The sequence below is a fragment of the Halichoeres trimaculatus genome, unplaced genomic scaffold, assembly GCF_033239565.1.
Source record: "Halichoeres trimaculatus isolate MK-OKI-2021-1 unplaced genomic scaffold, fHalTri1.1 fHalTri1_scaffold_15, whole genome shotgun sequence".
NCBI classification, from domain to species: domain Eukaryota; kingdom Metazoa; phylum Chordata; class Actinopteri; order Labriformes; family Labridae; genus Halichoeres; species Halichoeres trimaculatus.
The window spans coordinates 14,213,520-14,238,652 of record NW_027437193.1 but is presented as its reverse complement, the minus strand read 5'-3'; the positions used below and the strand labels follow the sequence as shown (position 1 = coordinate 14,238,652).

The 25,133-nt window shown below is 40.7% G+C and overlaps 1 protein-coding gene across 15 annotated transcripts in view; it reads right to left on the bottom strand.

Annotated features, from left to right (window-relative positions):
* The window catches only part of adgrl2b.1 (adhesion G protein-coupled receptor L2b, tandem duplicate 1), a 148,269-nt gene that overhangs the window by 10,899 nt on the left and 112,237 nt on the right, over nt 1-25,133 (bottom strand). For 11 of the 15 annotated variants that reach the window (XM_074688028.1, XM_074688029.1, XM_074688038.1 and 8 more), the window contains 12 exons: nt 22,892-23,185; nt 20,593-20,693; nt 18,776-18,961; nt 16,294-16,332; nt 12,644-12,827; nt 10,936-11,058; nt 10,045-10,250; nt 9,335-9,508; nt 7,394-7,603; nt 5,274-5,494; nt 4,437-4,503; nt 522-613 (listed from right to left, as the gene is read on the bottom strand). In XM_074688028.1, coding sequence (XP_074544129.1) covers nt 522-613; nt 4,437-4,503; nt 5,274-5,494; nt 7,394-7,603; nt 9,335-9,508; nt 10,045-10,250; nt 10,936-11,058; nt 12,644-12,827; nt 16,294-16,332; nt 18,776-18,961; nt 20,593-20,693; nt 22,892-23,185 — 1,897 coding nt within the window. The remainder of the gene's footprint in view (nt 1-521; nt 614-4,436; nt 4,504-5,273; nt 5,495-7,393; nt 7,604-9,334; nt 9,509-10,044; nt 10,251-10,935; nt 11,059-12,643; nt 12,828-16,293; nt 16,333-18,775; nt 18,962-20,592; nt 20,694-22,891; nt 23,186-25,133) is intronic. The other 4 variants (XM_074688031.1, XM_074688033.1, XM_074688039.1 and 1 more) reach the window with 1 other exon arrangement.

Below are 25,133 nucleotides of genomic sequence, written 5' to 3'. Positions count from 1 at the left end.
TGCCATCAAACACACTGAAGATTGAGCACAGAAAGTGAAGGGACTTGTCTCTTAAAGAAAAAAATGCAGACCACTGGAATCCTTTTTTCTGTTTATACCATCTTCAAATCTAAGAGGATGTGGGCAAATCATTTTTCAGAAGATGTCTGAAAAACTATGCTAGAAAAGATACCAAAGGTCAAAAATGCAGTTATGAAGAAATAAAAAAGGGAATATATGTGCAGTATAGTGCAAACACTACAATGATCTAATAAGGTGCCAATAAATAAAATCTGAAAGGGAAAAGTATTGGTTTTGGTTTAGGAAAAGGGAAAAGTCAAATAAACCTGTTGGTCAAATGCAGCTTTTTCAAATTTCAAGAAGCAGGAAAGGAAAAAAAGGGGTTTTTTATGTTTCTTTGGGGTATAAGTAAAACCCACCCACCCACACATGTCGCTCATCTCATTGCTCATGCACACACAGTCTGCGAGCAAGCTGCCTGTGCACAGCAGCCACCCAATCTCCCAGAGTGACACCCTCACCTGATCCCCCCCAGTCGGGACGAGTCGGGTTTCATGGAGGTGGAGTGCTTCACCATCTTGAACATCGTCACCACCAGGAAGATGACATTGACCTGTCAAAACAGACGCAGATCACGGTTTACACACTGCACTTAGAAGGAAATCCAATTCCTGTGGCTCACATGGGTGAGGTGAGGTGGGGGGTGAGGTCACTTTATATAGGTTAAAAACCAGGAATACAGCACTTGAATCCTTTACAGCAGAGCTCTTCAACAGGGGGTCTATACATTTTTGGTTGATGAGGCAAATTTCAAAAGTGTCACTCCCTCTTTTCTAAATATCCAAGTATTGAATGAACAATAACAATTTCCGTTTATACATGGCACAAGACCCGGTTCTAGGGCTGGGCAATGATTAAAACTTTTAATTGTAATTAATCGCATGATTTCCCTGATTAATCATAATTAATCGCATTGTGAAAGTGCCATAACATCTGTCATGCAAACACTAAATCAGTACTTGTTATACAGTAATAGTTAAATCACATATTTAGTGCAAATCAAATTTAAAAAATGTAAATACAAAATTAAAGCTTATTGCCACTGTTAGGGCATTAAAGTGATACTCCGGGATGGAACAAGTTGGGTCCTATCACAAGGTTTAGGGCAGAAATTATCCCTACAGCAGTGTTTTTGTGTAGCAGAAGCCCAGAGCGCTCGCACCAAACACGCCCTCCCTGCTCGTCAGACGGTTTCCTCTGCACTCAGACGGGGCCATATTTTACTTGACCAAAAACACAAATAAACGGACTCCCACTAAAAAAAACTCTGATATCGGTGTGTATTCACGCTTTATTTAGAGAATTTTCAGCGCGTTACTTTCACACAAAAACACAGCTAAATAAGGCTCTAGTTCTCATCGTGTCTCTTCGTCCTGGCAGACTACCTGCGTTTGTTTATATCTCTGGCATATATATATCTGGCACGCGGACTGATACACTAAGCGGCGAGCGCTATTAAGTTCCGTGGCGTTGCCCCTCTTCTCCATGCTTGTTTTGGTTACTCATCGTGTTTTTCTGCCAATTTCACTTCCGGTTCTGCTGCGGTCAGCAACAGACATTTACAAAATAAAATTCAACGGCGTTAATAGATTGATGGGTTAATGCGAAAATAACGCGTTAACTTGCCCAGCACTACCCGGTTTGATTTGAAATACAATCTAATATACCGTATGACATTTGTATATAGTAAGGGTCCCTGCTCCATCTTTCCATCAGTAAGGGGGTCCTTGGTCTGAAAAATGTTGACTACTGTTTACAGTGTCCAAAATAATACAGACAGCATTGCATAAAAATTCATAATGTTAATTTTAACTCACTTTATGTAACTACTAGGAGTTACAATTTCAACTTTGAAATTGTTTTAACAAATGTCAAAATCAAACCATCATAACTCTGCTTGGAGTAAAAGCAACATTTCATTAATTTAATTGGATGGTTGAAACTCATTACATCAAAGGATGGATTATTTTTCTTGACTGTCAAAAATTCTTGAAATAAAAGTGTGAATCACAGACACAAAGGGCCAACAACTAAACCACCTCAAGGTTTTTTCGTTCAAGATACAGTTTCAACCTTAGAGTCATTTTAATAAAGAATTATGATTGATAAATAATTCCAAAAATTCCACATTTAAGAAGCTGGAACCTTGGAAATGTTTCTCATAAAAAATGAGTGATTATCAAAACATCTGCTGGTTAATTTTCAACTAATCATGATTAATCATTTCTGCTCTGCTCGATGATTCAAACAGAAAAAGGTTATATTTTTGAGGTCTAAATGTTTTGAAAGCATGAAAATCTTTATTTACGTGCTTTCAAATAATCTTGGTGCAAAGTAAAATATTTGTCTCTGAGCTGGGGATAAGCATCAAACAGGTTCATGTACCTCTAATTTGTACATGAGTTTCAATCCAGCACCTGATACTGAAATCTGTATTTTCTTTTCATGTTGACATTAAATATTGCTTATCCTCCAGCAGTTTAAGCTCTATAGTGTGTGCCAACACCAGCATACCTTTACCAGGAGGAATACAAGAATGTGAAGCCTCAGTGTGGATCATAAAGCACACTGACTTCCACAGATAAAAAACACACTGAGAGGTTAATGCTATGCTCTACTTCCCACTGCTCTGGCCTTCAACGTACAGACTGCATTGAAAGTTTCTCTTCCCTCTCGTGTTTGACATTAAAGTCAATCCCAGAGTGCAAATCCTCATCAAATATCAGAGTGTGTATCTGGTGTAGTCCAACAGTCCTGATGTACAGTGAAACAAAAGCTGCAGTTCAGTACAGGGAGGAGAGCTGAGTGCCATATTTTAGAAACAATTTTTACTGAAGCCAGGAAAAACATTTAAGTGATTCAAGCCATACATCCAGAAAGGTTTTCCATTCTCTCAGGACGTGTCTCTGGAAGCGCTGTGGGGCCTCATGGCCACCGAGAGAGAGGGAGGAGATGCGCTTCAATTTTGGCTCGAAACCATTTCAAACCTTTGAAATGTATTATTGTATACATTTCATGACGAACGTATGTTTCTGTATTTTCATCTTATTAAAAACGTATATCCTGTATGGCCCCTAAGCCTGCGTGACTAATACACTATACATATGGGAAAAAAATAAACAATTAAGGGCAAGAATTGGCAGGAAAACAAAGCATAATTATCCTTGTTTATTGTTCTCAAAGTCTTCATTCACTAATAAGACGAGGATCCTCATTTTTATCCCATATGGATGCACTCTGAAGCACTACAAGGCAACAGAAAAAAAAAACGGGGTTCTTGAAATGGAAACAAGAATGTAAGGGGAAAAACAGATGGACACCAACAAAGAAAGATGGAGGAGGAAAAAAAAGGAGTGGGTAAGAAGACAGAGAGGCTTTTAGATCACAGCTTAGAGTAATGCTGAGTTTTGTCTCTCAGCCGCTGGGGCACGATTTTACGTCCGCCTGAGTCGAGTGACTGGAGATGCATTTAACACGGCCGCGAGAGATGACACAGATCCGATGAGACGGACACACACGCACACAGACGGACAGACAGACAGACAGCGAGGCAAGGCACTCTGCAGAAAAACTCAGGCAAACTGCATATGGACTCCCCTCCTCACGTCTGGTCTCCAAGGGACCAAGCTCTACAATATTCAGGTCTCTAACTCCTCTACCAAACACAGCGCTTAAAGCCAGCTATGCCGACGCAGCACTTCTCCTCTCCATTTTTTTAACATGTATTTACAGCTTACAGACAGATTTACGTACACGTTAAGCATGTGAGCCTGTATGGATACGCAAGGTGAGTTTGTTTTGGGCTGCGTGCATGCATTCCTACTTGAATGCATGCATGTGTGTGAGTGTGTGTATCTTTGTGTATTTTGAACACCAAGAGCAGCACATGAAATATTAAAAGGTGAAGATGGAGATGTCCGAGTGCAGGGATTGGCTGGGGACGTGTCATGATCCTCAGCAGGGCTATGAGCTGTGGTAATGGTTGTCTGGCCCACCCACTCATTACTTCCATGTTCACCCCTACCAGCATCACCCTTGTTTTCACACCGAGCAAATGACCTTCATGCCTGAGACGATTTCTCCTCCTGATAGCGAGAGGAGAGGGGGGGCAGTTCTAGGGATTGTACGGCAAAGACCACACAGCTTTAAGTTGTTGCCGCTCACCAATTCTGATTTCAGAGGATTTCATAGCTGAGTGGACACTGATGTCCTTGTGTCAGCTATAATGGGACCACTTTCCTTTCATGCAAATTGATCTGAGAAAGCAGAGCTAGGAGAGACTCGCAGAACACACAGAGAGAAAATCTATAAACTGTTTCCAAAGCTTTTCTTTAAAGGATGAGTTACATCAAGCTTGCAGAAAAATTACAACTTACCACAATTATGAGGGTTACAGGTCCAATGAAGCTCCAGATGAAATGATTATCAACCCTCAGCCAGCATCTACGGGGAGCAAAAAGTGGTGTTTAGTTCATTAAATCATCTTATTGCCAAAACAAAGTTGTGTCTCATCGATCAGGGTCGAGCAGAGCTGGCAGGATGAGAGGCCACAGCTACAGAAAAGAGACTCCTTCAACCACAGAGAAGAAAACCGACCTTGGGGGTGTGCTGGCCTCGAGCCATGAGAAGCTGCTGTCTCAGAGGCAGCGGTTATTGGACTCATGACTTCACAGTCTGAAAATGTCTACAAATGTGGGATGTCGAACTGTGTACCCAAGACCCGGGCGGGTAAACAGTGTATTGTAAACGAGTCAAGAAAGAGTTGTACTTCACTCTGTTTATCACCAGGACAGAGAAATGAAGTGAAGACTACAGCAATAGCAAGATGTTTGCTTAAATCCCATATATTAGAGGATAGCAGTCCTACAAATCATAGCCCTGGCTGCTTGGAAGAAGACCAGCAGCAGCCAAAGAAGCGCATAAAGTTTTAACTGACAAGAGCAGCAATTACCCTCATGCAAAGAATAAAAACCCAGCAGGCCGGTGCAGCTAGCCAGCACATTCATTAGTGTTGCAGCTTTATTCACAGCCTCTCCTCTTAGCAGTGACAGGGTGTAAATTTGCCCGAGGTTAGAGGTTGACTACACTTTGTGATATCACTATCATTAGCACATACATGAAAGCCGAGTGTGTCTGCGTGTCTCCGTTGGGAGAAGCGATGACTAATATTCGCACAAAGGGAGAAGAAGAAGAAGAATCCCTGCCACACTTACGCCCGCTGTGTGCCATAGCTCCTGTAGTCAATAGCTGCTGAGATCCCCACCACTACAGCTGGGATGAGGTACCCCGAGATGTAGTAGTACTTCCTGCGTGAAAACTCGCTTTCAAACACCTCCACCAGCATGAGGTAGAGCTGCACGCCTTCTAGACACATCCAGGCGAACGCAGCCAGGAAGCAGAAGTGGAGAACGCCGGCGATGATGGAGCAAACCAGCTGAGAAGAAGACACATGGAAATCACACAAGAAGGTGAAAAGTTGTTCAAAGCATGATCTCAGGATGGCTAAACCTCAGGTTTGCCTGCAAGTAAATCTGAGTTAAACATTCAACTAACTCGACGGCTTCTGTTTGGGATTTTTATTGACTTCTAAGATCAGCCCTAATGAACTAACAAAATCTTCAGGATCAACTATTTGCTCAGCTTGAAGCTTCTCTGATCATTTTTTTCATTGGAACAAATTCAACCAAGGTTGCTTTGATTTTTTGGTATCTTGGAGCACCATTTAAAACACATAAACTCATTTAAAAACAATTAACATAGTGTAACATTTGTGGGCTAAAAACTCCCTCCATCAGCTGTTAAGGAAAAAAAAAGAAGATGTATAAACTCTCCATTCTCTTCATCGTGATAATGAAATGTGTCAGAAACTGTAGCAATGCTACTAAATGGGCACACATACAAGCAAGTATGAGACAAACCAAAGAGATTTTACAACTGGTATGGAATGATAAACTTTATGAAAATTAAGGTTTAATGCATTCAATTTATTAAATAACTGACTCAAGGATAACAATACAGTCAAATGTGTAAATGACTGTTTGGTTAACCTTAAAATAAAGCTTGAAGTGTTATCAACCATTTTGCAGTCTTTGCTAAACTAAAGGGTACGGCTCTCACATTCAAGCTAAGTTTAGCCACACAACAGCAAGACAAGCTAAACTGAGCTAAACTAAGAAGAGCGAGGCTGAGAAATGCTGAGCTAGTCTACACTAAGCTAAACTAGGCTAAGCTAAGATAGCACATGCTAACCTAAAGTAAGACTAGTTATTATTGGCCGTGCTTAACTAAGCTAAGCTAAAAAGCTAACAAAAGAAAAAAAAAAAAGATGTAAACTAAGCCAAGCCAAGCCATGTTAAAATAAACTAAGCTAAGTTATCTCAAATAAGCTAGTACAAGAAAAGCCATGCTAAAGGCTAAGTTAAACCAAGCTAAGTTAAACCATGCTATGCTAAACTACACTGAACTACACTAGGCTAAGCTAAGAAAGCACAAGCTAAACTAAAGTAAGACAACATATTATTGGCCGTTCGTAACTAGGCTAAGCTAAAAAGCTAACAAAAGAAGAAAAAAAAACAGGTAAACTAAGCTAAGCAAAGCCATGTTAAAATAAACTAAGCTAAGATAAGTTATCTCAAATAAGCTAGTAAAAGACAAGCCATGGTAAACTGTATTAAAATAAGCTATGCTAAGATATCCCACACTAAATTGAACTGATATACACTAAGCTAAGATGAACTAAGCCATACTAAAGTAATCTTAGCTAAGACAAGTTGAGCCATGCAAAATGGACTGAGCTAGTAAAAGGAAATTTGATGCTTAGCTAAGCTAAGAATGCTTAGATATCCCATGCTAACCCAAACTGAACTACACTAAGCTAAACTAAGCTAAACTCAGATTAAATAAGAAAAGACATGCTAAAGCAAACTCAGGTTAAATAAATTAAGCTATGCCAAACTGGACAGCACTAAGGTAAGCTAAGCTAAGCCAGCTAAACTTCACTGAACGAATACAAAAAGCTTAGATAAGTTGTACATAGTTAAAATTGAGGTTGTGATATTTTAGTTTGATCAGTAGGTTTTGTCGGTTGGAATAAAATATTTTAATGTGAATACTTCCTCTGGAATTAGTATCTCAGACTTTCAAGTACAGAGACAAGCAGCTTTTGAGATTATGGAAATTCATAGGTTGCAGTTGTGAACTTCTTCCTAACTGCATGTACACTTAAGGGAAGATGAGGGACTCATTTCAGTGTTAAAAGGTTAGCAACAGCAGGGGCTCCCACTCATCAGCAGAAAGAAAGTTTAAACCGTCTGCAGTGTAATTTCCTCATTACCTTTGGTTCTGTCATGTTGATGCCCACGAGGTAGACAAGCTCGCCAATGAAGAGGTTCAGGCAGAGGTTTTTGTGGATGGTGTTGCGGTCACTCTGCAGACCCCTGAAGAAGCAGAAGGTGAAGAGGCTGATGGCGAGGCAGACCAGAGACACAGCGATACCCATTCGTGTGATGACTGTAAGGAGAAGCTCGTGGACGCTACCCTCCCCCTAAAGAGAAACAGACAGAGCACAGACTGACCTTTAACTCCACACTTTTTATAATGACTGGTGGCATTTAAGCCCATGATGGCGGAAGATATAGTTGTTGGAGTGAAAGAGCCGACCCGCTTGGAACCTTGATGTACTGTATATGCGAATGTTATCGTTAAAATGGAAATCGTGAAGGGCTTAAAGGATATGTTCATTACTCTTTGTACATATTGTTCCAAAACAAAGCAAACAAAAAACAACTCTGAGACTAGTATGGCCTGTTATCATTATCATATTTTACATTCATACTTGCCAATTTCTTCAAACCTGACCCTTCACAAGGGTTTCAGGAGAGAAGATGATCCACTATAGAGTTTTGCATAATGCAATTGGCTGATACTTTTTCTTTAGCTATAAAGAAAAAAGTTTATTCAGGAAATTCCTTTTTTCTAAAGCTTTTTCAGCTGAAGATATTTGATCAAATCCACAGTCCTTGTTCTTTGCAAAACATTTATTCTAAAGTTTATCCAAAGCCCATACAAGGTTAATATAAAACAGGTGTTTCATAGTAACAGACTTCTTAAGTACAAAATCCTCCTTTGTGTTTTCACAGACCATTTTCCTGACAGAGTCTGGTTAAAAGATAGTAACAAAGAGAAGGAACTTTGAACTCAAAGGACTAAAAACTTTGAAAGAGATCAGCTTGATCTGACTGACTCTGACTGTTGAATCTTCTCAGAGGCTTTAGATGAACTGAGATGTAATTTTCACACTTGAGAAGCACTATGAACTTTGTTCTCTATCTGAGATATGAAGTGTAGGAGTATGGGCATAATAAATGGTCAGTTTGAATAGAAGGAATGATTGCAGCAAGCTAAAAACATTTCAGTGTCAATAAAGGCACCTGAATATCTGAAAAACCTGCCCCAGTTGAAATGAACGTGTTTAGACCACATTATGGGGCCCACATCATAGAAATCAACATCAGTTTAAAAACTGCCACAACCGTTTAATACAACATCCACATGTGGGTTGTGGGTTGCATGCTCAAGATGGGCACCAGGCAAATGTGGAAATCTCAGTCTTGACCATACAAAGTATTACTCAAGGACATGCTGGTCTGAAAGTGAGGCAATTCCTCCTGTGATATTTGTAATTTTATTGAGGGCAGGAGTCGCAGTTGAGGTGATGTGGAGGGAATCGGTGTGAGGCTAAGCCCAGCCTCAGGGTTCTGGTTTCAAGCTGTGGTTAAGGTTGAGGTTAAGACAGATGACAGGGACAGAGTTCATGAGTGGGGACGTATTATTAAACAAACCGCAAACTTATCCTCCACATTTATTACTGGCTAGGCCCCTGCTCCACATGCTATTTATCATGTAATTGGATTGTAATTGCATTCCGCGACCGAATGGATCCCACACCACTTCAAGAGGGCTGGAAACATAAGTTAAAGTAGAGGTTGTACCTTTTCCCATGATTCTCTGGGACATATGCATAGAGGAATATTAGACACGGACCACAGGTAAAATATAATTACTTCTTATAATGCTAAGGCCCTTCCTCTCTTGATCCACTATCTCGCTCTTTTAAAGTGACAGCTCCCTCACCCCCCTTTACCTTCCCCTCTAACAATAATCTAATTATCTCTAGTGAAATGCCGTTCTTGTTCATGCCATGTGTGCACAATCTGTCAGCGAGACGGAAGAACAACTAACTGAGACGGAAAAATGCCTCGTGCCAACCACTTACCACATTTCCCCGATGAGCCATGAGAATGGCGAAGTTGGTCAAGTGACTGCAGGAGCAAGTGGTGTGGCTCTTGTTAGTTTCAAGCAGTTTGCAGCCCTGAGTGGACCAGTATCCCATCATGCTCCGCTCTGAGTAATTCCAGAAGGAACAGTTGGGATTGTAGTAGTGCTCCTTCTGCAAAAAATAAAAAAATAAAAAAAACACGCACACACACGAAGAGAAAAGATGATGAAACATAAATGAACAAGCGCTGCAATATGTATGATTGTACACAAACACACCTTTTATATTTCATATGTTTCAATGTTAGACATCAATATAGCTGATGTGCAGGTTTTGCTTTTTTCAACCAGTAAAAACAAAGGTTACCAAAACTGCCAGTGTATCACTGATATATATTCTTTTGAAGTCAGGGGTCAAGGAGTTCTTGATTAAATATAAATGTTGCATTTTTAGAGAAGGATTATTAAGCAAAAGATTATACAAATCTACAATGGAAGCACTGCTTGCCTTTCTAGATCTACCATTCTACATCACTGATCGCTGCAAATCAACAACAATCTTACATTCACACAATACAGATGTCTTCACTTTACTGAAACAGTTTTCCTGCTACAAAATAGCATCAAAGCCCTGCTGAGCTGTGCAGCTGCTTCCCTATTCTAAAAGCTCTGCAGTGTGGTCCGGAGGAGTCTCCGGGGGAGGCTTACATCCAGGTGCTCCAGTGTGAAGATCACAGGGTCGGCGACAAACACACGGCTGGACTCCTTGGTTATTGAGGCTGACAGGATGTGGGAGTTGACGGTGAGGGAGAGGTTACGTTTGTTTAGGTCCCGCATTCCCCTTAGCGTGGCGTTCTCGGTGCTGAGGAACTGACCCAGGTGTTTGTAGAGCACAAACACCAGCTTGGCAACGCCTGCAACCAGCAATAAACAGATCACCGGGGGTACAAAGAAAGCAAAACATGTAAAGTATCAGTTATCTTTATCGTGAAAAGAGATGCTAGCTCTTATTCAGTGTAAGTCTCTGTAAGGTCCCAACCTTGAAGAACAAAAGGATAGATGATGCTCTCCCTATAGCAAGTACTGGTGCTATAGTCAGCAGGTTATTAGCTTTCTTTACTTCTCAGAAACAGGGAATGTTTTAGCCTGGCTCATACAGAAAATTGGCAAAAACTCTTAAAATGAGCCAATGAGATTTCCATAAATGTTATCTATTTTTTTACAGGCACATTGCTGAGAATATGTCCATATAATTACAAACTATTTGCCTCATTACTCAGTAAAGGCCATAACTGTAATTAACCACCATATGCCTTTAAGTATATAGTTTATGATCAGATCTGAGAGTGGTAGAGATCTTCTGATCTTATAATCTGAATCATAATACGAAAGAAGATGTCTAAACTTTTGCCAACTACTTCTAAGGAAATTTTTAATCTGAACACCCTCATCTTTCTCTAGTGGATTAAAAAATCAGCCATGTACTCCGGAAAGAGGCTTAACATCATCTGCAAACTGCCGACACAACCCCAGACAGGTCAAAAAAAGGTGAAACTTAGCTGTGATTACATGTGTCTGCAGGATTTATATTTTTCTCACCATTTTTGCTGTTGACTTTGACTGTGTTGGAGGAGAGCTGAAGAGTTGCTCCACCTTTGCTCGTCTGAGGAAACCTGAAATCCTGCACCTGACCGTCGGTGCTCAACACGTACACATCCAACACTAGGAGAAGGTAGGAGGTGAGGATGGGAGAAAAGAGAAATGTATTACTCTCAGGTAGCAGTTCAAAAGCAGAACATGATGCTTAATAGAGCCCCAGTGTTAAGGCCCAGCGGGGAGTGTATAAAGACTCAAGGTTTACTGTAGCAGTAACAGGATCTCATCTCATTGGCAGTGAGAGCATTGAGTGTCATTTGCTTAAAAAATCATGTCACTAAGCTGTTGGCTGGCATTGTGAAACCCTCCAAGGCAAGAGCAAAAGGAAAAAAATAACAACAAGAGCGACGATAGAGGATGAGCAAACGCAGGCACACAGCCTGCTGCAGCATGAATGTCAAATATTCATAGGATCAAAAATATCATTGAGCTTTTACTTTTACTTTTTCTCTCCCCTGTGGGTTCAGATAACTCCGGGCCTCGACGAGCAAATCTCTGAAAATCCTCCAAATTCCTGCAGCCCTCTCTCTCTCTCTGGTATGCCAGCTGCCGGGTGGTGCTCCCTTTGATGTGTGAAATTACTGAAGGGTCAGGAGGACACACGTATCAGCGCACTCCCTCCCATCAAAAATGGCCTCACTTCCTCAGATAGATGGCTTCTGACAGACGGAGATGAGGAATTGTTCTCTTGTTGCTCTCCTCCTCTGTCTAGCTTTTTAGCTCTCACTCTCTCCGTCTTCGCTCTCCCTTCCTCCTCCTCCCTTGTCTTGCCCTTGATGCCTGCCTGGAGGTGCCATTCAGGCTCAGACGAAGCTGCTAATTAGGCGCAACAATCATTCTCACATTTTTTCAACTCTTGAGGAGAGGTCAGGTAAGCTTTTATCTGTGCGTTCCTTCATATAGCTGTGTTTATGTTTATCTGCTGTAATATTATCAACCCCAGTGATAAGTGAGAGCTTGAGAAGCTCATAAAAACTGCTTGACTGCAGTGATTAAGAAGCCAATATACAGCACATTACACAATGTATTAATCAGTGCGTTAGGTAGAGATGGAGCAACTAGTCCTTATCAGCTCAGCTAACTACCACTTAATGGGAAAGGCTTGGAGAGAACAGATAGAGTGCAGTATGAATGGAACAAAGCCATTCAATTGGTTTCTTTGTTTTCCTCCCAGAGGTCTGGACAGTTCATCTTGCAGTACGCATTCAATGAGGTGACTTTACTATGCAAGAAAAGATTAAAAACCACTGAGGTATAAGACAAAAGGGGTGAGATGGAGACCATAACCATAGCAACAAAGAGCTATGGTGAGGAGTATGACAGTTCACTGCACAGGGGTGACCTGAATGAATGAGATCATGGGGCCAATAAACTGCCAGTGAGGACATATTGCCTCAGTCAAATCTGTAATTGTGACGTCAGCAGTGGGTTGCCATTTTTTGTAATGATTTTCTCCTTGAGAAAAAAGCCTCACGCACACACAAAAAAATCACCCCGGAGACAATTTTACCACTCACTTTTAAGCAATTGCACTGATGCACAGCCCAATAATAAAAAAAAAAAACACATAACCATCAGTGTAATAAATTGTGAGTGACAGGTATGTGCATGTGGTTTTTATCTGTTTTATAGTTATTGGAGAGGAACTTACTTATATTCTCTGCAGGCACTTTTACGATCGCCGGCTCGATCAGGTTTTCTGCAAGGACAAACGCGCCCTCCTCCAGGGTATCCAGAAGCATTGTGGCGGCGTGGCTTTGTTCTGTGGAATTCATGTCTTTCCAGGATTTCAGAGCTTCCGGCCTCAGGAGGTTGTCAACAGTGTCCACAATAGCCTGTATCCATGGAGACAAGTGAAATGTCAGCTGGTTGTTTTCTCCTATCGTAACTTCAGTTTAATAACACTGAGCAGGGACTGGGCAGCACATGATTAAAAAAAAAAAAAGAAAAAGAGGGGCATGCATGGCCAAAACTGACAGCAGCAACTGGAAACTTAAGTACAAGCATCATTCTGACCAGAGACACAACGATTCAAGAAGAAGAAGGGTAACTAAAATAAACATGATGATAAAAAATGCACTATACGATAATGTTAATATTCTGTGCGGGTAAAATCGGCCTAATCGCAGGAAGCTTCTGCTGGACCAATTTCTTTATTGAATAATGTAAAAATGCTTCAGGGGGAAAAAGAAACCAAATGTTTCTTCCTCTCACTGGATGAAGCTGTCTACAAAGCTGCATTCTCAATTCCTGGTTTAAGGCAGCTTTTTTAACAAAAGAACAATTATCATGAACAATTCTCTTATTTCCCGCACAGGATCTAGCCCCCTATGGCCCTGAATGCCAGACCCATGAAGGAACAGGAGCTTTACCATGAAATCTGTGTCCAGAGTGGAAATCTCAGTCAAAATTGGGGGAAATTTCTGCTTGTTTTAAATAGAAATCCTTTCATTTCCTGCTTTCTGATAAGCGGTAAGTAAGCCAAACATTCCACAAAACCCACACAAGTATCATATGTTGATAAAACAAGAGTTTCTTTTGACCTTGGCGGGGCAAGTTCATGACTCCTTTGCGACACAATCAACAACCGCACCGCTAAGTTTCTGAAATCCCACCTAAGACCAATAGTTTGTGTAAAGATTCAGAATATCGAGTAAGCACTGGTGTGATAATTAAGAGTGACAATTTAACCATAGGTGCCATTAACCACAGCGAGACCCGCCGCAATAACGGTAATTAACCACAACAAGGCCTTGCTCACTGTACCAATTAGTCACAGCTGTGATTATCCAAAACACTAATTGACCACAGACAGGATTATCCGTTTGCCTGGAATAACAAGAAAAGGGGATAAAACCAGAGTCGGCACCGATATATGATTAACCGCAACATTTAACCACTGAGCTCATATTAACCACAGCAGTGATGACTGTGTCCAGACACCGGGCTCTCAGTGTGTCTTTATATTAGGCTGGAGAACAGAAATCAATCTCTGTGGCCCTGACCTTGCAGGCAACTAGAAGCTCGTGGGCTGTGACTATGATGGGAGCTTTGAGTGTGTGTGTGAGAGTGTGTGTGTCTGTGAGCAGAAGAGACAGTAGTGGCTATTACAGGGTCGGAGCCATTACAACCAGACAGACACTAAATGGTCTCCCCCCTCCTGCTGAGCCATCCTCAAAGGAGTCCAGAAAGAGGAAGGAAAGAAAAAAAAGTAGCCTGTCTCTAATTTGTCGAGCATAGAAGGATGTGTGCTCTGATTAAATCCTTTTTAATTCTCTCGTCTGGGTGGAGGTCATTTTACCAACCACAAGGATACTACCAGAGGAGACCCCCCTTTCACCCCCCACGGCAGGGGAAACAACTCACATGGTGAGAGGGAAACACCAGCCGACACTTGACTTCTGAGAGAACAGCAGATGATTAGTAGTGACACAAAAACAAGCTAGTAGCTCTGTTAAGCAGTAATTATTGTAGGCACCTCAGTGTTATGAGCTAAATGCTAATGGCAACTTGCTAACATCCTCATATTTTGAACACTAACATGCCAATGGGAGGGAGGTGTAATGTTTGCTGTGTTTAACATCCTAGTGTGGCGTGTTAGCATGCTAATTAGCACTGAACACAAGGTGCAGCTGAGGCTTCTGGAAAGTAATTAGCTCAGCAGTTTGGACAAATTAAGGTTTTGATCTGATGATGGCACTGAATTAAGAGTTGAAGGACCACAGAAGTTATTACAAATCCTCTTTAGGGGGATTTAAATGTCTGCACCAAATTGTACAACAAGCCATCTAAAAGTTAGGATACTTAACTGAAGAGAACTTCACAAAACTTTACACATCCAAGTCTGTTTACAGGTCTTTGGTGTGCTGCTTCTGGACTAATTATGTGAATTGAGAACAAAGCATTTACTTGCTTCAAAGGAGGTTGTGAACATTTTGATATTTTCTAAGAGTTGTGTCTCTTGAATCAGCACAAGAAAGACAAAAACTTTGCTGTAATGTGGTTAGTTTATCAGACCGCTTAATGTTGAGGCTGGATGCTATATTAGTTGCTAGCATGACATATTTGGATCTCTGTGAACTGATCTGTTCATGGTTGAGTTGCATTGTGGGTAAAAGAGACTCTTGGTTTTGATAAGGAAGACGTCTGTGCGGAATAAAAAAGACAATATCTTTGGTTCTGCTGCATTGATTTTAATCCTTTTCCAAACTGTCCACTGTGGATAAAACAATGTTATAGGAGAGCAATGTTGAATCAAAGCAGTATTTTCAAACCACAAATGTCAGCCTCACGGTAAAACAGGAAAAGTTTTTGGATAAACAAGTCATCAGAGTTCATCCTCTGGGCATCGTGAAAGCCTATAGAAAATGTCATGGCTATCCATCCTACATAATTCAGTCTCGACCCCAGTAGTATACAGACGGATTGTTTTTCATTGACTCTATGACAGTGGTATCCATAGCATCATGCTGTGAGCGTGGCTAAAAAGCTGTTTCTGAATCTCCTTTTTCTCTCGGTTAAGTAAGACATCAAGTAAGAACAACCTAAACTTGCAGGCAACCGCAGAGAACTACAAAATCAGATCATTTGTATTACGCCATGTAAGGCATTTCATCCTGAGTGTTTACACCATGCCCTTGTTTTTCTGCTCAACCTTAAAACAAACTCAGAGGAAAACAACGCATGAGGGGGAAAGACTGAAAAATCAAAATGAAACACAAACATATTAATGTGCTTAGAAATGATTCTCACAGACAACACAACTGTGATGTGAAAGGAGATTTTTTTTTCTGTTGGGACAAGGGAGACCAGAAATTGCACAATGTGTAAGCAAGTGAAAATTGAGCACACTGCCACTTTGATCACACTTCTGGCTGACAGGGAGGTGCAATTACGACCGTGGGAAGGCAATTATTCACACAACGTATGAAAAGCCGACAAGAGAGACAGAAAGAGAGAGAGAAACGAGTGGGGGAGGAAGAAGAGGAGGAGGAGAGAGAAAAATGAAAGATGTACAAGTGATAGCACACAGAGGAGGGGAAAACAGGACAAAGACGGAGTGATATTGACGTTGGCATCCTTAGATGGACAGAATGACAGCAGAAAAGACAGGCGAGCCGGATGAGGAAGCAGCTATATCTTGTACAAGCAGGTCACCAGGCACACATACAGTAACGAGACAGCCAAGGACATGGAGACAGACAGCGCTGCATGCCGCTGGTCAGGCGTTAGAGATAAGAGGTTGTAAAAAAAATAAAAAAATAAAAAGGCAACATAAAAAGCCTACAGTAGTAGTTATACCTTCATATACGCCCTGCATGTCTTCTCTCTTTTTTGAAGCTTTTCCAAACAACAAGAAGATCAAGCACAAAAGACAGATCATAAGAAAAGAGGAAGCATTAAATCATGCCACTTACCATAAATTACAGAATTAATGAAAAGAGGAAAAGGCACAGGTCTATGAAATACAGCGACAGAGCTACAGCTCTAAATGCTTTTCAGAGGAGCGGTGTTTGAATGCTTAATTTGAATATGGATCACTTAATAGTGAGGGGGAAGAGATGAGAAACACACAGCGTTGAGGAGGAAAAATTGCTGAGACTAGACTCTGATGCTCCCCATTAGTGATGCTTTAAAATACACAGAGAGGATAAACAATGTGGAATGGGGTCATTTGTATTTCATGCTATGGGGAGAATAATGCAGCACTCCCTCTTGTTAAAACCTCTGCTGGTGTATTGGCATTAAATAAGTCGCCTTGTCTTCCTAATTGAGTAAAACCAGAGGAAATCACATCCTGCATCTCTCACTCGGAATTGGAAAACATTGAGACAAAATGTTCGGTGCATTCAGATCATAACCTCCACATCATAACACTGACGACACAATCCACACCTTGATCTGTGGGATGAAAGTTTAAAGAGAATACCAGTTTGTTTTTTAGTTTTAGCCTCTCTGATACTTATTCCCCTTCAAACTGTTTGGTGTTACTGTTTCATGTGTAGTTTTCCTTTTATTACAACCATTCATTAGCAGAGCCAGTTGTCACAATCAGCACAGGAGGTTCCAAAAACCTGATGGGGAAAAAGATAATTTCTTGGCAAAGGAAAAAGGTGACTCGGTAAGCTTTTTACAAGTAAGAACATGAAAACAGAAACTTGGATAGAAACCCAACAGTGCATTAAACCAAAAGTACATGTAGCAAAGATGCTATTTGGGCAAGAACAAATACAGATTTTACGTTCATTATTGCTGATTGTGCAACTTTTAGTTAATGCATAAGGTGATAAAAGCGGTTACAAATAGGGCTGAACAATTCATCGAGTTGAAATCGACATCGCAATATGATGAAATGCAGTTTTCAAATTGCAAAGGCTGCATTTAAAAAAATAAATGAATAATAGTTTCATGTACACAGACCTGGAGGAAATACAGTAACGTGTACAGAGATCCACAATAGAATGACTGTGGCTGGAAGAGCCATACCCTACAGAAGAGGATGAGAGCTGCTGAAAAAAAGGAAAAAAAAATAAAAAGACGTCCAATTTTTTTTGTTTCTTACAGATTTTTTTTTAAAAAGTGAGAATTATAAGATTTAAGTCAGAATTCTGAGATTAAAGTCAGAACTCTGAATTTTCTTGAAATATTTTTCCATTTATTATTTTTTTTTCCAGTGGCCCTTCTCTTCTTCCTTAATACCCTTTGTTCACTTTGTTCTATACAGTTTGTTTCTCTTACTGACAACTGGGGTCAGCCAAATTTCACAGTGTTCTTTTTTCTTTTTCAATCAAAAATTGCAGGAAAGAAATGTTTATATGTTGACAGTATCCTTTGTCATGTTGGTCGTGCTATGAAATGACTTGGTGCTTCTGCATAGTGAATAATGCAGAATATAAATGTCCCTCCCAAACAAAATTGCATGCTAAATCGCAATCGCAAAATTGGTCCAAAAAATTGCAATTAGATTTTTTTCCAAAATCGTTCAGCCCTAGTTACAAACACAGATCATTATGTCAAAAACCTGCCACAGCATAGTTTACCTTTCAATAAGCTGGTGAAACACGTATGGGAGTTCCACTTAAGACTTAAAAAAATGGAACATTTCTTTGATAATGTGCCAATAATTGGTTATCCAGGTTCCACTGTTTAGATGCTTACATTACTTTATCACTATTTAAACTGAGCTAAAAACTTTTTGGCTCTTATTATTAAATGCATAATAGTAATGCATGCATGCTCTGTGAGCATTAAGACAATCAACAGGTGTCATTTTGTGGAATTCACCTTGTTTACAGAGAAACTGTGCTCTAGAAAGTCTGAATAACAATGTAATTCTTCAAACTGCCACTCATCTCTCCATGGGACTGCCAGCAGCTGAGAGATGTAGGCAGTTTTAGGCCTCCTCTTTCTCGCTGAGTGCTCCAGAGGAGAGCAGTTCCACACTTGTCAGCAATGAGGAGTTATTCTTTATGTTGGTAGGGGGCTCATGGCCATTAGCTCCTTTAAGGTAGAACTGCCAGGTGAGCCTGTGTCTCCAAAGCTGGTAATTACCAGGGAGCCGAAGAGGAATGAGCTTCCCCTCAGGGCGAGACCTGCCTCCCTAGCCCCCTCACCTGACACTGTGTGTGTCCATGAATGTGGCTGTGTGGATATAAGCAGGAATGTATGTGAAGGGTTGTGTTTTGGTAGGTGTCCTGCTAAAGAATGTTTTAAGTCATGCCTTTGCAGACTCCAGACAAAAGAGGGGGAAAAAAGTCAAAGCAGACAGGAATTTCCACAGTACCTTGTTGAAGCTGCGTCCAGCTGAGTCCTTCTCACTGGGTCGGAGCTCCTGCAGCTGAGCATCCAGGATATCCACGAGCTGCTCCATGAGGCGCACGGAGGAGCTCACGTCCCCGGCAAACACCGGGCCCTGTGTGTGCCGTGCCAGTTCATTGGCTAAATTAGCAGCATTCTCGCCACTTCGTATCTAAAAACAGCATCAGGGAAAAGTGCATCAGTGAAGTGTCGGTGGAGTGTCAATGAAGCGAACCTGAGATGTTTCTGCAATGTGAAGCGGAAATATTGTATTGCATCTACACCTTAGGGCCATAATCCATGGAAACAGTGATTTTTCATGAGGAAAGAAAATTGATTGTGTGGAGAAATATTGTAAACACAGATATAACTGCAGAATTGAAAAACACAATTACTGCTCATGTATAAAAAAAAAATTAACTGCAGTAATCTACCACACCGTTCAACTCTTGACCTAATTTGTCGTCCAATTTAAACCCCTCGCTGTTTAAATAATACAGTAACCTTAATGGTAAAACGCTTTGACGCCCAGTAAACAAGAAACCAGTGCACTTTTTCACACACAAAGAGGAAATGAGCCCATGCACACTCAGACGTATATACAAAATGGGACCATTGAATTTCACTGCCAATTAAATCTTACAAAGAAATAGCTTCAGCAGCTAATGTCTTATCATACAGACTCTAATTAGGAGTGGCAGTGGGAAAAACATTCATACTATGCAGCCTCTAAGGTGTAATTCAGAGTCAGAGATACCAGAAATTTCTGTCAGCAGTGATATCTCACACTGGGCAAAGAGAACTGCAGGAGTGTCAACTAATTACAGGAATAATGGCAAAACCACTATTGTTGTAATTACTTTGAGTTAAAATAATCAGCAAACGAGATATAGTGCAGACAACTGTTTGTTATCTGATTCCACTTGTTAGTGAGCAGATGTGCTAAGATAACCAGTAGGATGAGCTGACAGTCATTCAGATTACTGGTTAAACAATGGTGGAATGACACTGATGGTTTCCAGTATTGACAGCACAGCTTGAAAACGCATATTTCTGGTAATTTCTAAAGATGACTCACCACCAATATTTTGCGTCTGTGAGTATATATATGCTCTATGTGCAATGGATTTCAGGATTATAGTGTCAGCCAAGCATATAAACATCAATTTGACGAACTGCTTATACTGCCTGTTTAAATAGTATTCTTAATTTTTTTTTCCTTTAAGCTGATTATAATTGCAGTCTGCGATGAAACTGGGACACAGTTCTCTGCTCGGTCATGCCACCATCTCCCAAAATCCCCCCAGCAAACACCCAGAAACCCTGACTTGAACTTGCTGTGAAAAGTTACTTTTCAGGTCAATCAAGGGAAAAAAAGAAGAGCTCCATGTTTAGAATACGAGATGCTGTGTGTTTGTGTTGCATTATGGTCCATCCAGGCTGAAACTAAGACTGTGTGTCTGCATTAGATTTCTACCTGCATCACTGTTGAACATCAAAGCAGACAAGCCTGTGAAGAAAGGAGCTCTGGCTCTTTATGATTCCCGGTAGCTCGCTGCAGAACTTGGCATTTACTCCTGATGTTTTGTGATGTGTGATAGCTCATTTCTTTCAGCTGCCACACAACATTTTTCGCTGAAAAACCTCCAGTATTTTACTCACACGTACCCCTTTGACCATCTTGTGCAAGAAAAATAACCCAAGCAAGCGAAAAGGTTAAGAATTACCACATGATGTTTGACTCCAAGCCTGTAACATGTTTGTTTGCAGCTATATTTTGTAATTGACACATTTCTTTTTTACCTTTTGTGCCACTTGAGTCACCCAGTGGGAGGTGCAGTTGCTGAGGTCCGGGCCTTTGGAGCACCAGGTCCCTGCTACAGTGCAGAGGAAGGAGGCGATGCCTGGAGAAACCACAGAATAAACACCACAGTTGGAGGGAAGCCAAAACCTTGCTAGAATAGAGTTCCTCCTGCTGATCCCTCATTCATACACGCTCTCTGGTGCAGGAATCTTTAACTGTTGGACAGGAACAGCTCTTTCCAAACAATTTGAAAGCCTTCAAGCTGCAAGTGAGCAACAAAACAAAAACTTGTGGAGGGGAACTTTATCAGGTTCCTTCATGGAGCTGACAAAACTGTTTGTTTTTTGCCTGCAAACATTTCAGACCTCTAAACATTTATACATCATGCTATATGAGACTGTGCATTCTGAATGAAACGCAGGATTATTCCTAATGAACGCCTCCTAACTGACAACAGGCACAACACAGCCTAATTCCCTTTTCACCCCCACAGTCAAAACATTGTCTCTTTTCTGCTTTCATCCTCCAATAGGCCTGCTTCATATTGTGACAGATCTGTCAGTCTCTGCGACGAGGTGTTAAGGTAACTTGTGTGAGATTCCTGTGTGAGAAACACTGTCAACTATGCTGGTGTGACGACCAATCAGCACATCGTTTCTGTAACGATGACTCCGGGATCATTTATATACGGTTTGAATCTAATGAAGACAGTATGCACACACTGGACTTTTGATGTGTCTTTGTTTTCACTTATTCAATCATCCTTAGTTTCATTTCTGTTGAAGCGAGAGGAAATAGCATCTGTTATCTTAATGAGCTCATTTATGCGAGAAGAAAAGCTGTTTTTGAATCTTATAGAAAAGAGGGAGTATACATTTTGACAGTGAATCAGAAAAAGGAGTCTCTATACCTATTCTTGAGACCATAATCATGCAAGGTTGTGGTTTTAAATCTCACAGGCCCTCTGGCTTAAGTGTCACTCACTGTTACATGCTAAAGGAGATGGAAGTAGCATATTATTGCCTCAAGCACAAGTAAAGTATCAAGGCCTGTTAACATGTACTTTTGAAACCTTTGAAGTTTTCTCCAGTCGTCTCCATCAGAGTTTAGTTCTTTAGAATCAGGATTTGACATTAGATTAAAAAAATAGCAGAAACACAGATACAATCCAAGGCTATTGGTGTTATGTGTTTCAGCAACAAGGAAAATATTAAAGAGCCACAGATTTGTTTTTTAATTTCCTGTCTACAACAAAAGTAGGAATATAAAACCAGTATATATAAAAATACATATGAATAAGACACTGGAGTCACAGAGAATCATCTGATAAGTCACACAGTCCTGTTTTACTGGAAAGGCCTTATTATTAGGTATAAAGCTGTTTGTTCAAATATAAAATATCAAACTTATATACATGTTAAGGTTCGGGAAATTTAATGTTGACTTACCAGATTTCAGGTTATAGAAGTTTGGTCAAATGATGTGGTACTTATGTGGAACAAAAATGATAGAGCTCATGGATTTATTTTAAGCAAGGGAACATTGGGTTAATTTTACAGAAGCTGACAGGCTGACTTTTAAGATGCCTTTATGGCTGCTCCTCATGACATATATCATAACCTCAGTTATTATAGTCAATACTAAAACTAAGCTCCTGTGAGGAGGTCTCACTGGGTATGAAATATGCAAAAAATTAACATTAAAGCCTATTTATAAGCTAGAAATTCAAACAGATCATTAGAAAAAAGATTCATGTTTTCTATACTGCAGCTGTTTTGACCGATTGAGGAAATTAATCAAGGCAATCCCTCTGTTTCCTTTTTTCCACAGCAAATATTCAGTTATACAACTTACTTTTAAAAAGAAGATAGATTAGATAATTTTTTGTCAGAAAATGTGACCTGAACATGTACAACACAAAACTAGTAAAAAGGGAAAAAGTGACCCTTTCTCTATACAGAAGCACCAAAACCAACACTGGAGCTTTAGCCAGATGTTGTGTAAATTTGATAAAGTTCCTTCCTCTTACAAAAGCAAATTGTGCAAAGCATATGGAGCTTCTTCCTTGCTTTTTTAACTTTTCAGTTATTTTACTTTTTTTGACTGAGCCTGGGATTTTTTGTAAAATAAACCAGTAAAAAAATAAGGATGTAATAATTATCCAATCCATTGCAGCATGTTAATTTTCTACAGTGCACTTTTAGGCTGAAATGTGTGTTTTGAAAGGTAAATTAAAAATCTAAAATAGCTTCAAGGAAGAGTTTTATCTACATCAACAGTACCAGACTGTAGGCCTACCTCTGGTCCCTTTCGGGCACGGCCTCTCCACAGTGTTCCCTGTGTGGGTCTGGGGCCAATCAATGGCTCTCCTCCTGGTCGCCTCACAGAAGCGTCTGGGTGTCGGAGGCATCTCCGGCACAGTGGGCTCTGCTGTACTTGAGCCACGGCTGTCCTCAAAGGGGTCTCTCCCCTCTCTTGGATCTGCTCCCCCCACAGTGGTTTCCCCCTTCACAGTGGACGCAGCGGTCGTGGTGACGACTGCAGTGGTCTTGGGTACGGACGGTGAGGCGGAGAAGTCTTCAATAGCTGGCACTAGAAGGCGAGAACAGAGAAGCTGTTAGAGCCTGAGTCATAAACGTCCTCGCAATGAACTCCCATCATTTCCAGCAGTGGGGGAAATGTAACTGCTTTGAGTCCCGTGGCTTGTTGGTACTGCCGGAGTTACTGCCGCCCATAATTCCTTGAAAATAAAAAGCCTCGTGCCACTTTCAGTCAGAACTCCACCCTCTCCACCAATAAACAAAACAAAGGCGAACCTGACAGTGCTATCTATCTGTTGCTATGTTTAGTAAACCTAAGCCCATAAATAAGACAAGCAGAGGTGGTGGGGCATCTTTTGACACATCAGTGATTTCTTTCACAACAGAGTCAGTACCTTGGGCTGATTAAATGTCAACAATGAAGACAAAGCCTGTCTGCATTTGACTTCTTTTCCCCCTGCCTTGTTCGTCTCCCTCACTTTGATAAAGCAGCTTTGCGGAAGGAGAACTGCACTGCTCCGAGCAAAAACCATACATCAGCAATAATGCGATTCCTCTGTATTCAATCCACGCCTCCCACAGCAAATCTATGTGTGAATGCACACATGCACGTGTGCGAGTGTGGCTTGTGTTTGCTCCACTGCTCAGGTGTGTTTCAGCTTCAGATCGGTGTGTGCACACAAACGAAAATATGCAGCAGAAAGCCTGGAGATAACAAGGAAATGAGAGCCCAAAGAGGAAATCTATACATTTTTTAGAGTTTGAATAGCCAATGTGAAAAAGAAGAAACACAGCAAGTGTTTGTGTGAAAGTGTGTGCATGGTACATGGATGTGCATCTCTCCCGCATGAGTGATGGCACATTTTTCCTCACAACCACCTGATTGTTTTTTGAGATAAAAGCGGCTTCCCACAATGAGGTCTGCTGTCATGAGGAGCACTACAGTGTTGTGTTCAGGTCCCCTGGAGCTTCTGGGAAAATGCAATATCATGCTATCTTTCACACGATCATGAGACATATATCTCCATTTCCTGAAAGGGAATGTGATAAAGCCCACATTTCATGTCTCACCCTAATCAGCCAGCAGGAAGAGATCTTTATTTTTTTCATTCCAGCAAAATATCTGAGTTTATTACAAAGCCAATATCATATCAAGTGGTCAGAAGGCCACAGCAGGGAGGAAGCAGTGTCCCTGTGAAGCACAGTGTATCAATAATATAAAACTCAGACCACCCTACAGGGAAGCTGAATAGTGACATTTTACTCAGTGACCTTTTCCGCTGGCTGGAGCCCCAGCTAATTACCTTACACTCTTTCAGTCATTGTGTGTTTGTCACACACACATTCATGGGTTGTGTGGGACTGTGTGGCTGCAGAAGCAACAGCTGACGTGGGGTTAGCAGGAGGGTAAATTTACTTTCAAATACAGGTATCAAAATGGCATAGAGAAGATCGCCGGCTAGGGCCTTAGATAAAATTCAAGGCCTTACAAGATTTTCATTTACAAATAGAGATTTCCTGAGTTCTCTTTTAATTATTCTAAAAGATACATTAAGTTACCTGCAGTTGATTTTAAAGAACAAACAAATATTTATGTAAACAATTCCATATGAAATAAAATCATGACAAAGTCAAATGTAAAAAAAAAAAAAAGACATGAAACTTTCCGATATATATTCCAGAGCAAGTTAAGTTTTTTATTGACTCAGGAAAAGCAAAATGATTCATAGGCTGACTCAGTTGATTCAATATTCACACATAATGTAATACTAGGGCAAGTATAATTGGGTTTTACAATATTAAACCCCTCGATACCTGAGCAAACTTCAGCTTTTCCAAAGGCTTATATAAGATCTAATATGCATCTGTCTGTTACACCATGCTGGCATCACCTGATTAACCTGCTCCTGAGACTTCATCCTCCCAGCTCCAGTGTCAAAAGTCCTTCTTTTGAATTTTCATTGTCATTTTGGAAAAAGTAAATGCTTTTTAATGGCATA